General features: G+C 42.3%; 2 protein-coding genes across 2 annotated transcripts; both read left to right on the top strand.

The window, feature by feature from the left end:
• The first annotated feature begins 2,070 nt into the window (after nucleotides 1–2,070).
• LOC133968219 (alpha-amylase) lies at nucleotides 2,071–6,609 on the top strand. The gene is made up of 9 exons (XM_062404134.1): nucleotides 2,071–2,241; nucleotides 2,962–3,108; nucleotides 3,260–3,457; nucleotides 4,535–4,765; nucleotides 5,182–5,315; nucleotides 5,434–5,656; nucleotides 5,820–5,941; nucleotides 6,062–6,187; nucleotides 6,412–6,609. Exons 1-9 carry the CDS (start codon nucleotides 2,074–2,076, stop codon nucleotides 6,599–6,601), a joined length of 1,539 nt encoding a protein of 512 aa, XP_062260118.1. The 5' UTR covers nucleotides 2,071–2,073; the 3' UTR covers nucleotides 6,602–6,609.
• Nucleotides 6,610–8,030: 1,421 nt separating this feature from the next.
• Nucleotides 8,031–12,862, top strand: LOC133968218 (alpha-amylase-like). Its single transcript, XM_062404133.1, has 9 exons — nucleotides 8,031–8,231; nucleotides 9,215–9,361; nucleotides 9,666–9,863; nucleotides 10,522–10,752; nucleotides 11,418–11,551; nucleotides 11,646–11,868; nucleotides 11,961–12,082; nucleotides 12,292–12,417; nucleotides 12,616–12,862. The coding sequence occupies exons 1-9, from the start codon at nucleotides 8,064–8,066 to the stop codon at nucleotides 12,803–12,805; spliced, it is 1,539 nt and encodes a 512-aa protein (XP_062260117.1). The 5' UTR covers nucleotides 8,031–8,063; the 3' UTR covers nucleotides 12,806–12,862.
• The last annotated feature ends 282 nt before the right edge of the window (nucleotides 12,863–13,144 follow it).

The raw sequence follows: 13,144 nt of genomic DNA, 5'->3' as shown, positions 1-13,144 counted from the left end.
AAGGGAAGCGGTTTCTCTCGAGAACCATTGGAGGAGCTGTTGTCAAATGAAAGCACAAATCTTCACATCAGAGAGAGAGAGAGAGAGAGAGAGAGAGAGAGAGAGAGAGAGAGAGAGCTGTGTCACTGCAACACATTCATGGTTTCATGAGACTCCACACAACAGTGTCAACATGTGTGATACTGATAGAAATAAATACACAATTATTAAGTTGATTAAACATATTTTCATTGGACCTTATTAAAACGTAATTAACAAATAGCCCTGTTCACTTCACTGAAATCAATAATTGGACCACATTTCATGTTTTATTTGAAAAATGCATTACTTTATCATACATAGCATGTCTTTATAGAAATATTATAATATTGAGGTATTTTTTACCAAAGGCAGGTTGAACCACTTATGAATGAACTTACATAACACTCCATGAACAGAAACTTAAACAGGAAACAAATTGGACTATTTTTTTACAGTAGAACAATATTGAAAATACTGATTTTGTTGAAATATAAGACTTGATTCTCCACATATCATTTAGTTCTCAATACTTATTATACTTATAGTGGTAAGGGAATGCAGGTTTCTGAAGTGTGATTAGAAATAGGGACACTACGTTTTCCAACAGGTAGTTTTAGTACCTCAAAGAATATGATAAAGTAAAAGCAGACATATGAAGAAAATTAAAGTATTGCACTATTGGTAATCTGACCTGTGTAGGATCCTTTACTTTGAGCAGCAGATTATCTGTTTGACTGTTGGAGTGAAACATTCCTGCAGAAGTTGTTTGTTTGTTTGTTTGTGCAGAAACAACTTCTGGACTTTGAATTTAGTCACTTGTAGAATTTACCAGATGCAACACAACAAATATTTCTTCATAGCTGAGGCCCCCTCGAAGCTCAACCCTTCACCCAGATACAGTGAGTGAGCGGGGGCTCAGGTGGAAGCCCCTCATGGGAAACTCTGGTGTTTTGTCAGGACTGGTTTAGTTCCTTGTTTTACATAACTTATCTGACCCATGACCCTTCTCACCCGAGCCTTGCTTATCTCTATTGGTTTTTCTTGATTAACAGTGGATGACAACACTTGTAAGTGTGTTTTGTAACTGCCACACCTCCAACATTTATTTTTCTTACTACTCTTTTGTGCCTCGAAAACATCGGTTATGTAAAACTGACCCCTGCTGCTGTAATATAATAATAACGGATGTAAGATCTGATAAATATTAAAACTCAACTCGATTTTACATATATATATACATGCTGTGATATGAGAATATATATATATTAATCATTGAATTTATAACAACTTCAATGATGATGTATATTTAATGTCCAAATCAAACATTATATATTATCAGGGATACAAATTCCAAATTCATGACAAAAGCATCAGACAAAGAGCACATAAACATTAAACAAAAATAATAGCTGCTATTTAAATTAGAGCTCATTGGCAAATTAAGGACGACGAAAGCCAATTAACAAACATAATGTAATATAATGGACAGATTGAGGTTTGCAGCGGCACTTGGTTATTTCACAGAGCAAACAAATGGTGTACAAAAGCAGAATAAATGTAATTTCAGCAGGGAGAGCTTTAATATTTGAATTAATTAGTGAATATTGTGTTATTGTAAAGTTTAAAATTAGGTTATAATGATCTTGAGGGCCGATGTTGTTGCTAAATTGTTGAATTACGTTTAACGGACACTTTATGAGGTGACTTAATCTTGCCAGCAGCATTTAAGTTTGTTTTGACCTCTACACAAAGTTGTACTCAAATTCAACAGATGTGTAAATGGCATTTCGGAAAAATCCACAAAGAAGCATAACTGTGAATATTTTAGTTACTTCTTTTCTTATATTGGGGCATCATGCACCCCTCATGCAAACCAACATATGGTTTTTTGAGAGATGGCGTGGAGGCCATGAGAAACCAGCACCTGCTCGACCTCCACCTGCGGAGATGTTTGCCGGCCCCTCATTGGTGCAGTGGAGACAGAAGATGTGTATAAATAGTGATGGCGATGCAGCAGCAGAGTGTAGTCTTCTCTCTCATACAGAGGAAATTATGAAGTGGTTCATTCTGGTGGCCCTGTTCGGGCTCGGCCTCGCCCAACACAACCCGCACACCAAGCATGGCAGGACGGCCATGGTGCACCTGTTCGAGTGGCGCTGGGCCGACATCGCCGCAGAGTGCGAGCGCTACCTGGGTCCCAACGGCTTCGGTGGAGTTCAGGTGTGTATGAATGAACACAGGTGGGAAGCAGCTACACGACTTAGAAGATGGAGGATATTCTCATCTTTTCATACTTGAAAACAAGATGTCTGAATTGAAGCTGCTGATACAGAGGAGCTGGTTTTAGACATTGTATGCAGACATCATGTAATTTATCACAAAGTGTGAATCCCACTTTAATATGCTGCCTGCATGTGAAAACTTAACACTTACATTCACTCAAAATGAGAGGAGCTGTGCCATTTCCTCAGGTAACAGATGATTCCAGGTAAAGAGGCTGTTTCTTTCATTTGCTTTCAGATTGAGAACCGAAACGTTATTTTACATTGGAAACAAAAATTGCCAGTTCAGGGTGATAGAAACCAAATCTAAACAAATAAAGACAATCAGTTGGGAAGGAAATGTAAACTTCTAATATTGAGGATACAGTGATATGAAAACAAAGTAAGGATAGAAAACACAAATCTTGCTTTATGATTAGAAAGCAGCTTTTTAGAAATGTCCCTGTTTGGCTTCTTTCTTTCACTTGATTTCAAATGCAGTATCAGAACTATATAGATATTTCTCGAGATTACACGTCCCCTAAATGCAATTCCATAGTAAAAGTACAAGAATTGTGCATTGTATTGTCCACTCAATTCCCTGCTAAGTGATTATGTTCACACTGACAGCTCCTGTTTTGAAATGGCTGATTATTGTCTGTTCCTGTGCGCTGCTCAGATCTCTCCTCCGAACGAGCACATCGTGCTGGGCAGCCCCTGGAGGCCCTGGTGGCAGAGGTACCAGCCAATCAGCTACAACCTGTGCTCCCGATCTGGCAGCGAGAACGAGCTGAGAGACATGATCACCAGATGCAACAACGTCGGGGTAAACAATGGTTGATTTGAATTAACGTCTCTGTCTTCGGGCTGAACCAGTGGAGAACAGCACGGCTCTGGCACGAGCAGTGGGAGGAATGTGTGAGGGAGGGTGTGAAAACAACAGATAGGAGGATAAGTGTTGAGTGTTTGTGTTGCAGGTCAACATCTACGTGGACGCTGTCGTCAACCACATGTGTGGAGCCGGTGGCGGAGAGGGAACACACTCGTCATGTGGAAGCTGGTTCAGCGCCGGCAGGAAGGAGTTCCCCAGTGTCCCCTTCTCCAATCCGGACTTCAACGACCACAAATGCAGGACCGGCAGTGGAAACATTGAGAACTATGGTGACTCCAATCAGGTAAAGAATGCCACTGAGCAAACTGAGGGGAGATGCCCTGGCCCCTTAGAGTCCACTCATCCTTACATTTGTTATTTATTCCGTTGTTTTGGTCAAACTGACTTAATTCATTTGATTAATTTGGTCGTCAGACTAATCTGAATGAGAAACTTACCATGTTGGACTTTAAAGGTCACTGATGATCTCAATATTCATGAGTTTTAAGACTGATGATGATTTATCTTCATAAATATATTTTAATAAGGATTCTATACATTTAGTTTTCATTGGTATGATATTACCAGCTCCTTTGAAATGTTATAAATATGTAAAGGACAGCCGCTCAAGATAAACTCTGGAATCATATACTTTTAATGCACCTATTATAACTGTGCTGACATGCAAATCATAGAATAATGTACATTATTAAGTAACTTAGGCACAATGAATAGACTAACACCTCATTAGCTGACTCTACTGAAAAGTCATGGACGTATTTAACCAAGTGTGTTTTAGATCCCGTCAGTTTGATGTTGAGGGAGAAAAAAAACATGAATTTTCTTGCTAGAATTATCTTATTGACTGTTCCACTCATAAAATCTCATTAGTCAACGGGCTGCTGCTAAAACTTGTCAACAAGCTCTGGTGAGTGGTTTTCCATTAGCGGAGGTTTGCAGTGGCTCAGTGCTGAAGGAGCAGGCGCAGCTGGGCCGGCTGCTGGCAGAGGCGTCACGAGGAGTTTGGTGCAAGTTAAACAGGAGGAGAAATGAGGCGGCGTGATTTATCGTCATTCCGGGGGAACGCATTACATAATAAAGTAAACACCATGCAGACGCAGCACATTGTACCGTGCAGCGCTCAGATCAGTGAACTGGTTTGTGGACAGCAGTGGAGTCACAGCACTCTCTGGTGGATTAACTACACAGTAGAGACTCTGGTAATAAAGTAGTTCCAGCCTTTATAAACACAGACACAAGTTTATTTGCAATTAGCTTAAATCAGCTGATAAACCTGGTCGGCCAATGTATCGTCGTTTGACCTTTAATTGGTAAATCAAATCATAAATAATGCTTTGAGTTCTGATCTCCACTGCTCCAGGTGCGTGACTGTCGCCTGGTGGGTCTGCTGGACCTCGCCCTGGAGAAGGATTACGTCCGGGGGAAGGTGGCCGGCTTCATGAACAAGCTGATCGACATGGGCGTGGCTGGATTCCGAGTGGACGCCTGCAAGCACATGTGGCCCGGCGACCTGGCTGCCGTCTACGGCCGTCTGCACAACCTCAACACCAAGTGGTTCAACGGGGGCTCCAGACCATTCATCTTCCAGGAGGTACACGTTTGTTTTATTTCCGCACAGGATTGATGGAATATTTTAAACATAGAAAAAGTAAAATATCGTCCAGGACACAAACCTTGGACTTCTCTTGAACATAGCCTAAATAAAGTAGGTCATCATGTATTTGACAGTTTAGTGTTTTGCTCTGAACTGAACCTGAAGAAGAACGGTACAGCCAGTGAGCATGAATTTAAACATCTTTTTTAATGTCTTTAACATAGAGAAAAACGTTCAGTGCCATTTAATGTTTGATGCAACAGCAGCAACTTGGTTGAGATCTGTTGTAACGTCAGATTTTCCAGTGCAAACATATTATTGTAGACCCATTAAACATCAGACTCAACGTACCACAGCGTGCAGGAATATGCAGAACACGTGGATGATATCAACTTTGTGTGTTTTCCGTGCAGGTTATTGATCTGGGAGGTGAGCCCATCACATCCAGGGAGTACTCCCATCTGGGAAGAGTGACCGAGTTCAAATATGGAGCCAGACTGGGAGGAATCTTCAGAAAGTGGAACGGCGATAAGTTGTCTTACACCAGGTATGTGTGTTTCTGCTTTTGTGGCTGGATAATATTTCAATTAGTTTTTACATGCAAAGGATTAAGCTTTGGCCTTTTATATTCAAACTCATTGATATACTTGTGTTCTTGTCTGCAGGAACTGGGGAGAGGGTTGGGGTTTCATGCCCGACGGCAATGCTTTCGTCTTCGTCGACAACCACGACAACCAGAGGGGCCACGGTGCCGGTGGTGCTTCCATTGTCACCTTCTGGGACCCCAAGCTCTACAAGATGGCCGTTGCCTACATGCTGGCTCATCCGTACGGAGTGACCAGGCTGATGTCTAGCTACCGCTGGAACCGAAATATTGTGAACGGAAAGGTAAAGTTATCAATGACCGACATTATCAATAAAATCTGTTTACTCATCTAGCAAGTGCATTATCGAACCTTCTCCAGCCAGGAAGTGTTGCTTCAACCGAAGTGGTGACATTGAGGAAATGCATTGAATTGTGTGTATTTGGATCGTTTCTCCATCACTGTAGGATCAGAATGACTGGATGGGACCTCCCAGCCACGGTGATGGATCCACCAAGTCAGTTCCCATCAACGCTGATCAGACCTGTGGAGACGGATGGGTGTGTGAGCACAGATGGCGTCAGATCAAGTGAGTCTTCAGGAAGCGAGAGGCAACACGTGCACACAACACTGGTCACCTCTGCTGGGTCACATGCCTGTGTCGTTTAGAAACCTCATGAATATATTTTTTTGTGACACACCCCTCTAGGAACATGGTGAAGTTCCGTAACGTTGTGAACGGACAACCTCACTCCAACTGGTGGGACAACAAGAGCAACCAGGTCGCCTTCGGACGCGGAAACCGTGGTTTCATCGTCTTTAACAATGACGACTGGTGAGACCTTTATAATCTAACTAGAACTGACAAAAACTAATGTCTTGCAATTACTAGCAAGATAAAACAAACGTGCATGACCAGATCGAAATGCATGTCGACATCCAAGGAACAAAGAAGTCTGTGTTTCCTTAAACAACATTATTGTCCAGAATAAATAATTCAACAAGGTTCTTCTAAAGGTTTTTAAAATCTGAGAAATGTACCCTGTCTTCCCCCTGAAGGAATCTGGATGTGACCCTGAACACCGGCATGCCCGGTGGCACCTACTGTGACATCATTTCCGGCCAGAAGGAAGGAAACAGGTGCACAGGGAAGCAGATCAATGTTGGAGGCGACAGCCGCGCTCACTTCAAGATCAGCAACAGAGACGAGGACCCTTACGTTGCCATCCACGCTGAATCCAAGCTGTAAAAGCGTCCTGTGTAACTAGAAATAAAATTTATTTTCTATCTTGAGTCATGAATTGTTTTTTCTCTCACAAATATTGTTATTTTATGCATAATTTATTTCCTTAAATCTACAATATTGGTATTAATGAAAGCCTGGCATTTCTAGAACAAATTTTTATTTAGAAAAGTAAGGCCAACAGAATTAATCAGCATGTAAGGCTGCGGGGGGCGCTGTTGCTCAACAAAATATACATAGTGTTGCTTTAACATCGGTGGTTCTGGATATGATCACATATCTTGCCTCCTGAAGAGGAAATCGCATGAAACAGCCATTGATGCATTAACAAGGGGGGAAAACTAGGACAACATGACGATACTGTTTAACCACCGTCTGCTTGAAAAGTCTCTTGACTACAGTTTCCTTCAAACCTTCGCTGTGATTACCGGGCTGGGAGGGTGCTGGATATATTAAAGGTTAATAAGCTGTCAGAGGTGTTCAACACTGGAGGAAAGGAGACTTACAGTATGTTCAACTCTAATAATAACCAGAGGAATAAGTCTGACTTCACAGAAAGTGTGAGGTGCAGTCAGACCAAGCGCTAAAGGTAAATGTTCTGTGACATTCAAAGAGAATCAGCACGCCAATGCTACACTGTGCTGCAAAATAAAGAAGAAATATCCATATTGGTCAAAAGTTACAGTTTTTAAAACTATAAAAACTTAAAGTTACCAAAAAGGAGTGGAATTTTTCTTTTTTCCATAAACAAGGAATAGATTCAATAATATTCCAGAGAGAGTGAGAGATAAAGGCAACCTGTGAATCCACATTCAGGTTTTAAAGATCTCCTCCAGTCAAGGACAGTCACTGCATTATATAAACAGGTTATTGGTCCAAATCCAATCTTTGGAGCTGAGTGTGAGTTGAAGCTGCTGCTGTGTCCACATGACATGGTTACTGAACTGATGATAAAAGAGGAGAAATGGAAATTGTCGGGTTCTGACTGGTAAGAGTTTCCAATACAAAGGTACGGTCTTAATATTAAAATGAATGCAAAATAAATGTCTAAATGTGACATTATGGTAATATTCAAAGTCAGAAGAAGGTTTTAGGTGATCTTTCATGTTCTTAAAGTTCATCTTACTGCTAACTGACAGAGGATGATTCCTCTGAGCTTGCTCACAGTTTTTTTTTACCTGTACAAAGAATGGAAATATTTCAGAGGAGGTTCAGGAGGCCTCAGGCTCTTTGGGATGTGTTCAGTCTCTTCTCACATTACATTTAAAGAGGGTGTACATGGGCACCTCATGTTTCCACTGCTGGTTCAGAATGAAGGAAGGAAACCTTGATAAAGAAGCACCTGTTTAACATCCAAGCTGATATTGGCCGGCCTCTCATTGGTTCGATAAGAGAATCAGAACCAGTATAAATACTAAGTGGAGAGGCAGCTGCAGAGTGTTGTTTTCTCTCTCATCCTGAGGAAAGCATGAAGTGGTTCATTCTGGTGGCCCTGTTCGGGCTCGGCCTCGCCCAACACAACCCGCACACCAAGAAGGGCAGGACGGCCATCGTGCACCTGTTCGAGTGGCGCTGGGCCGACATCGCCGCGGAGTGCGAACGCTTCCTGGGTCCCAATGGCTTCGGTGGAGTTCAGGTGTGTGTGACATTGTTTTACTCAATTCTCTGTCTGATTCCCATTAATCGAGCTGCAAATTGATGATTCACAAGTCAGATTGAACAAAGATTACTATAATCTTCTGGAAAACAAAAAGGATTTTAAAGACGTTTTGGTCCTACAAATCAAGAGCTTTTAAACGGTGTAGTAAACACCAAACATTACCTTTAACAATATCACTTGATTTTTATGTAATCCCAAAAATTCTAGGATGAGGAAAATCATGTGGTTTCATTACCAGTGGGGGTGACACATGGTCAAGTTTACCGGAATCTTTGTGTCTGTTGTTCCCAGCAACTCTGACTTCCTCCAAAGGAATGCAGACTCTGATTCAATTACCTGGAAACTCTAAATTGCGATGCACTGATGACCTGTTTCTTGAGAATCACTCATTCTGAAAAACTTTCTTGGGCCGTCACAGTTACCAACCAAATTTAAGGCCGATCATTTGAAAACTGAAGTACAGACAGATGGTGAATTATGATCTATTTTCTACTGATGAATGAAGCCTGGAAAAGGACAGTAAAAGCTAAAGCATCCGGGAAGGAGAAACTCTGAGCAAGCTCCGAAAATAATGGATCATACATTTCTTACCATGCACCTGTATAACAGCTTGTATTAGACCAAGCTACTGCTACAGAAAAACACACACACACACACACACACACACACACACACACACGTCTTTCAAAAACCCAGTTTGCAGGAATACTATTAAATACAATTTAAATAACAACCATAATGGCATAAACAGGGTTATTCTTTTCAAACTTTTGAAAGTTCTCCTGGACCCAACACCACACTGTCTCCAGAAGTCCACATGTTAAATTGCTGTGATGCCTCTTTTATAACCATTAAGTAGACTCATTATCGTCCTGGTTAGCAACGATCTTCTGTCTGCAGAGGATGCCTGTGTTCAAACTGATTATTGCTACCGTGTCTACTTCCTGTGCGCTGCTCAGATCTCCCCCCCGAACGAGCACATCATACTGGACAGCCCCTGGAGGCCCTGGTGGATGAGGTACCAGCCAGTCAGCTACAACCTGTGCTCCCGATCCGGCAGCGAGGACGAGCTGAGAGACATGATCACCAGATGCAACAACGTCGGGGTAAACGACTCTACAACAGTCATCATTTAGTGAGAGGCATTAAGGACGCTGCTCTCGAGCGTTAGACAGCAGCTCTTAAATCTTCAGCCTCGTACGAGACAACAAACTCCTTCCAGGATCCTAACGAACCATTTGACTCCTTCTGCTTCATTATCAAAGTGTTTATACAGCAACAGGTACCTGGCAAATTCAAAACATAAAAGATATCACTGGATGAAAAGCAGCAATTAAACAAATTTAGAAGAACTTTCATTTAACAAATGTTACTTGAGGCAATTAGCTTGAAAACTGAAATTCCCGACAGGTCAACATCTACGTGGACGCGGTCATCAACCACATGTGTGGAGCCGGCGGTGGAGAGGGAACGCACTCCTCATGTGGAAGCTGGTTCGACGCCGGCAAGAAGGAGTTTCCCAGCGTCCCCTTCTCCAACTGGGACTTCAACGACAACAAATGCAAGACCGGCAGTGGGGACATTGAGAACTACGGGGATGCTTATCAGGTAATGACTCAGAGACAAGGTCCAAACATTTCTCCCTGATTTACGTTTTCCAATCAATTTTAAAACACAGTGACATCAGAAGCTCTCACAATACCCACTGACTAAAATTACTTTGCATTATAAGTCTGATTATTGTCATATAGATGTTATAGACAATCATCTTAACAGAAACAACAGTTATAATGTAGCAAAACTTAGTCAAGGTGAATTTGAGCAATTATATTAGTAGGAGGAGTTTTAACTAACTTTGTTTCTATAGCATATATCCTAACAAGGTTACAGACACAATAAAACAACACAAGACATATAATTCATCCTAACTATATATGTTTAAAACTGTTAAAATCCGGCATTAAAAGGCTTCCATATTATATATAGTGTTTTAAGTGCTGGTTAAAGTCTGATCTCCTCAGACGAGGACTTCCAGAGCCTTGAGGTCCTGATGGCAAGCCCTGACTACAAGCTGGTTGGAAGATTTTAGATTTAGGTTTGGAGTAGCTCTGTAATATAACAAATTAATAAACCGATTCTTAGATCCTGAATTTAACATGAAGCCAGTGAGTGGGAGGCAACAATTAGAGAGATTTGGGGCCTTTATGCTTCGTGTTGGTTCAAATACAAGCAGCATGTGAATAACAGCAGATTTCCACTGCTCCAGGTGCGTGACTGTCGTCTGGTCAGCCTGCTGGACCTCGCCCTGGAGAAGGATTACGTCCGGGGGAAGGTGACCGACTTCCTGAACGACCTGATCGACATGGGCGTGGCTGGATTCCGAGTGGACGCCTGCAAGCACATGTGGCCCGGCGACCTGGCTGTCGTCTACGGGGGTCTGCACGACCTCAACACCAAGTGGTTCTCTGGGGGCTCCAGACCCTTCATCTTCCAGGAGGTAGCTTGTTTCTTAAATTGTTTTTTTTAGAAGTTGCTAAAGGAATGATTCAATACCTCAAGAAGAAAGCAAGAAAATGTCAATCAGCGCACGACCATTAACCTTCACTGAACCAAAAGGCTGGTTGACGATTTACAGGGAAATCAAGAAAATGCAGCAGGGTAAAAAAAAAACAGATGTGCATTCAAGGGCGTGATTGGGCAAACCCCCGGCAGTAATCTGTATGCAAGGAGGTGATTGGAGAAGTGGGAACCGCCCCCTTGTCTAAATATTGGTACTGATAATGCCTCTGCAGTCAGCAGAGCCGTGGGAAAGAGTCAAGGTGGTGAACACAAACACTGTGGGAGCAGGTGGTTGTATCAAAGAAGTCATTATCAGCCGACAAGCACCATAACAGCACACGAGATTTAATGCTGTTATATAAAACGCAACTTGGAGGCTGTGAGTTCCTAGAATAACCTGCAATCAAAAAATAACAGGGTGCTCTGTCTTCACTAAGAGACACCAGGGTTTAGCTCCATAAACATGGTTCTTATTATAAAACCAAAATGTTTACTTCGTGTCTTTTTAAATTCACAAATCTCTCACAGGGCACAGTTAATACAATCTAACATTATATGACTGATGGATTAGTGATATAAATGTGAGGCTGTCTTTCCCTGCAGGTTATTGATCTGGGAGGTGAGTCCATCACAACTCGTGAGTACGTCAATCTGGGAAGAGTGACCGAGTTCAAATATGGAGCCAAACTGGGAACTGTCTTCAGAAAATGGAACGGCGAGAAGCTGTGCTACACCAGGTGTGTGACATCTGCTATACTTTAAGGCCCAAAGTGAAAATACCAATTTTAAATACTTTATGTAATATATTGATGCTTGTGTTCCTGTCGGCAGGAACTGGGGAGAGGGTTGGGGTTTCATGTCCGATGGAAACGCTGTCGTCTTCGTCGACAACCACGACAACCAGAGGGGCCACGGTGCCGGGGGCGCTGCCATCGTCACCTTCTGGGACCCCAGGCCACACAAGATGGCCGTCGCCTACATGCTGGCTCATCCTTACGGAGTGACCAGGGTGATGTCGAGCTTCCGCTGGAACCGACACATTGTGAACGGAAAGGTAAAGTCACTTTAAGTAGAAATTAACAGACCTTTATCGTGCATATTTGGAATTGTTTTGTCTAAATCAATTCATCCCTAATGGTATTGTAGGATCAGAATGACTGGATGGGACCTCCCAGTCACAGTGATGGATCCACCAAGTCGGTTCCCATCAACCCCGATCAGACCTGTGGAGACGGATGGGTGTGTGAGCACAGATGGCGTCAGATCACGTGAGTCCTCGGGAAGCGAGAGTGCATCTCTTCTCAAGTAGCTGAAATTTACACCAACTGTCTCTTTTTGATTTTCTTTGACATAGAAATGAATCACCTGAAGCTGAGACGCATCATAAGGCCAATATGAGATTTTAGACTGTGCTAACACTTAACAATAATGACACAAATCAATCAGTGATGTGTTATTTATATCATCTCCTCGTCAGCAACATGGTGAAGTTCCGTAACGTGGTCGACGGAGAGCCTCACTCCAACTGGTGGGACAACCAGAGCAACCAGGTCGCCTTCGGACGTGGGAATCGTGGTTTCATCGTCTTTAACAATGACGACTGGTGAGTATTATCTACTCAGAGCAAAACTCTTAATATAATCACTATTATACACTATAATCAATAAAAATCAAATGAGTGGTTAGAATTGGCAGATGTATGTTTCCCTGATGAATATCATTCATTAAGAACAAATCATTTTTGGGTACTGATCTTGTCAAAATAAAGTTTAACCGTGCCCTACCCTGTCCTCCCCCTCAGGGACCTGGATGAGACCCTGACCACCGGCTTGCCCGGGGGAACCTACTGTGATGTCATTTCCGGCCAGAAGGAAGGAAGCGGGTGCACGGGGAAGCAGATCCAGGTCGGAGGAGACGGCCGCGCTCACTTCAAGATCAGCAGCAGAGACGAGGACCCTTTTGTTGCTATTCATGCAGAGTCGAAGCTGTGATCACGTCCTCGTGGGACTTTAAATAAACCTGATTATTGCAGATTAATAAAAAAGAAAGCTGTTTCATTCCTCACATATATACAACAGTTGTGGCATAAACAGTGATGCCACCTCTATTTGAATACTCTAATACCATTTGATTTGACTGCAGCGTTACACAAGTAGAACAGTTTTCTACATCTATCTCTTATGCTGACTTTGAATAAAAAAAACCTAGTTTCAGTCTTAAATTTGTACTTACATTTTAAAACTAAACTCTCATGTCCCAGAACAAAGTCATGCTTTTGAATGTGTGTAACGCAAGTTTTCCATATTATACGATATAGTGTAATAAATAGA

Source organism: Platichthys flesus, chromosome 14 (assembly GCF_949316205.1).
Source record: "Platichthys flesus chromosome 14, fPlaFle2.1, whole genome shotgun sequence".
Taxonomy (NCBI): domain Eukaryota; kingdom Metazoa; phylum Chordata; class Actinopteri; order Pleuronectiformes; family Pleuronectidae; genus Platichthys; species Platichthys flesus.
The sequence above is the reverse complement of the archived record's forward strand: the minus strand, read 5'-3'. Positions and strand labels throughout refer to the sequence as shown.

Bases quoted from the DNA above. Each gene is read 5' to 3' on its own strand.
- LOC133968219 (XM_062404134.1), top strand. From the start codon at position 2,074: ATGAAGTGGTTCATTCTGGTGGCCCTGTTCGGGCTCGGCCTCGCCCAA. The intron at 4,766-5,181 runs GTACACGTTTGT...TTTTCCGTGCAG, and splicing joins GACCATTCATCTTCCAGGAG to GTTATTGATCTGGGAGGTGA. The intron at 5,316-5,433 runs GTATGTGTGTTT...TCTTGTCTGCAG, and splicing joins GATAAGTTGTCTTACACCAG to GAACTGGGGAGAGGGTTGGG.
- LOC133968218 (XM_062404133.1), top strand. From the start codon at position 8,064: ATGAAGTGGTTCATTCTGGTGGCCCTGTTCGGGCTCGGCCTCGCCCAA. The intron at 8,232-9,214 runs GTGTGTGTGACA...TGCGCTGCTCAG, and splicing joins ATGGCTTCGGTGGAGTTCAG to ATCTCCCCCCCGAACGAGCA. The intron at 12,418-12,615 runs GTGAGTATTATC...CCTCCCCCTCAG, and splicing joins GTCTTTAACAATGACGACTG to GGACCTGGATGAGACCCTGA.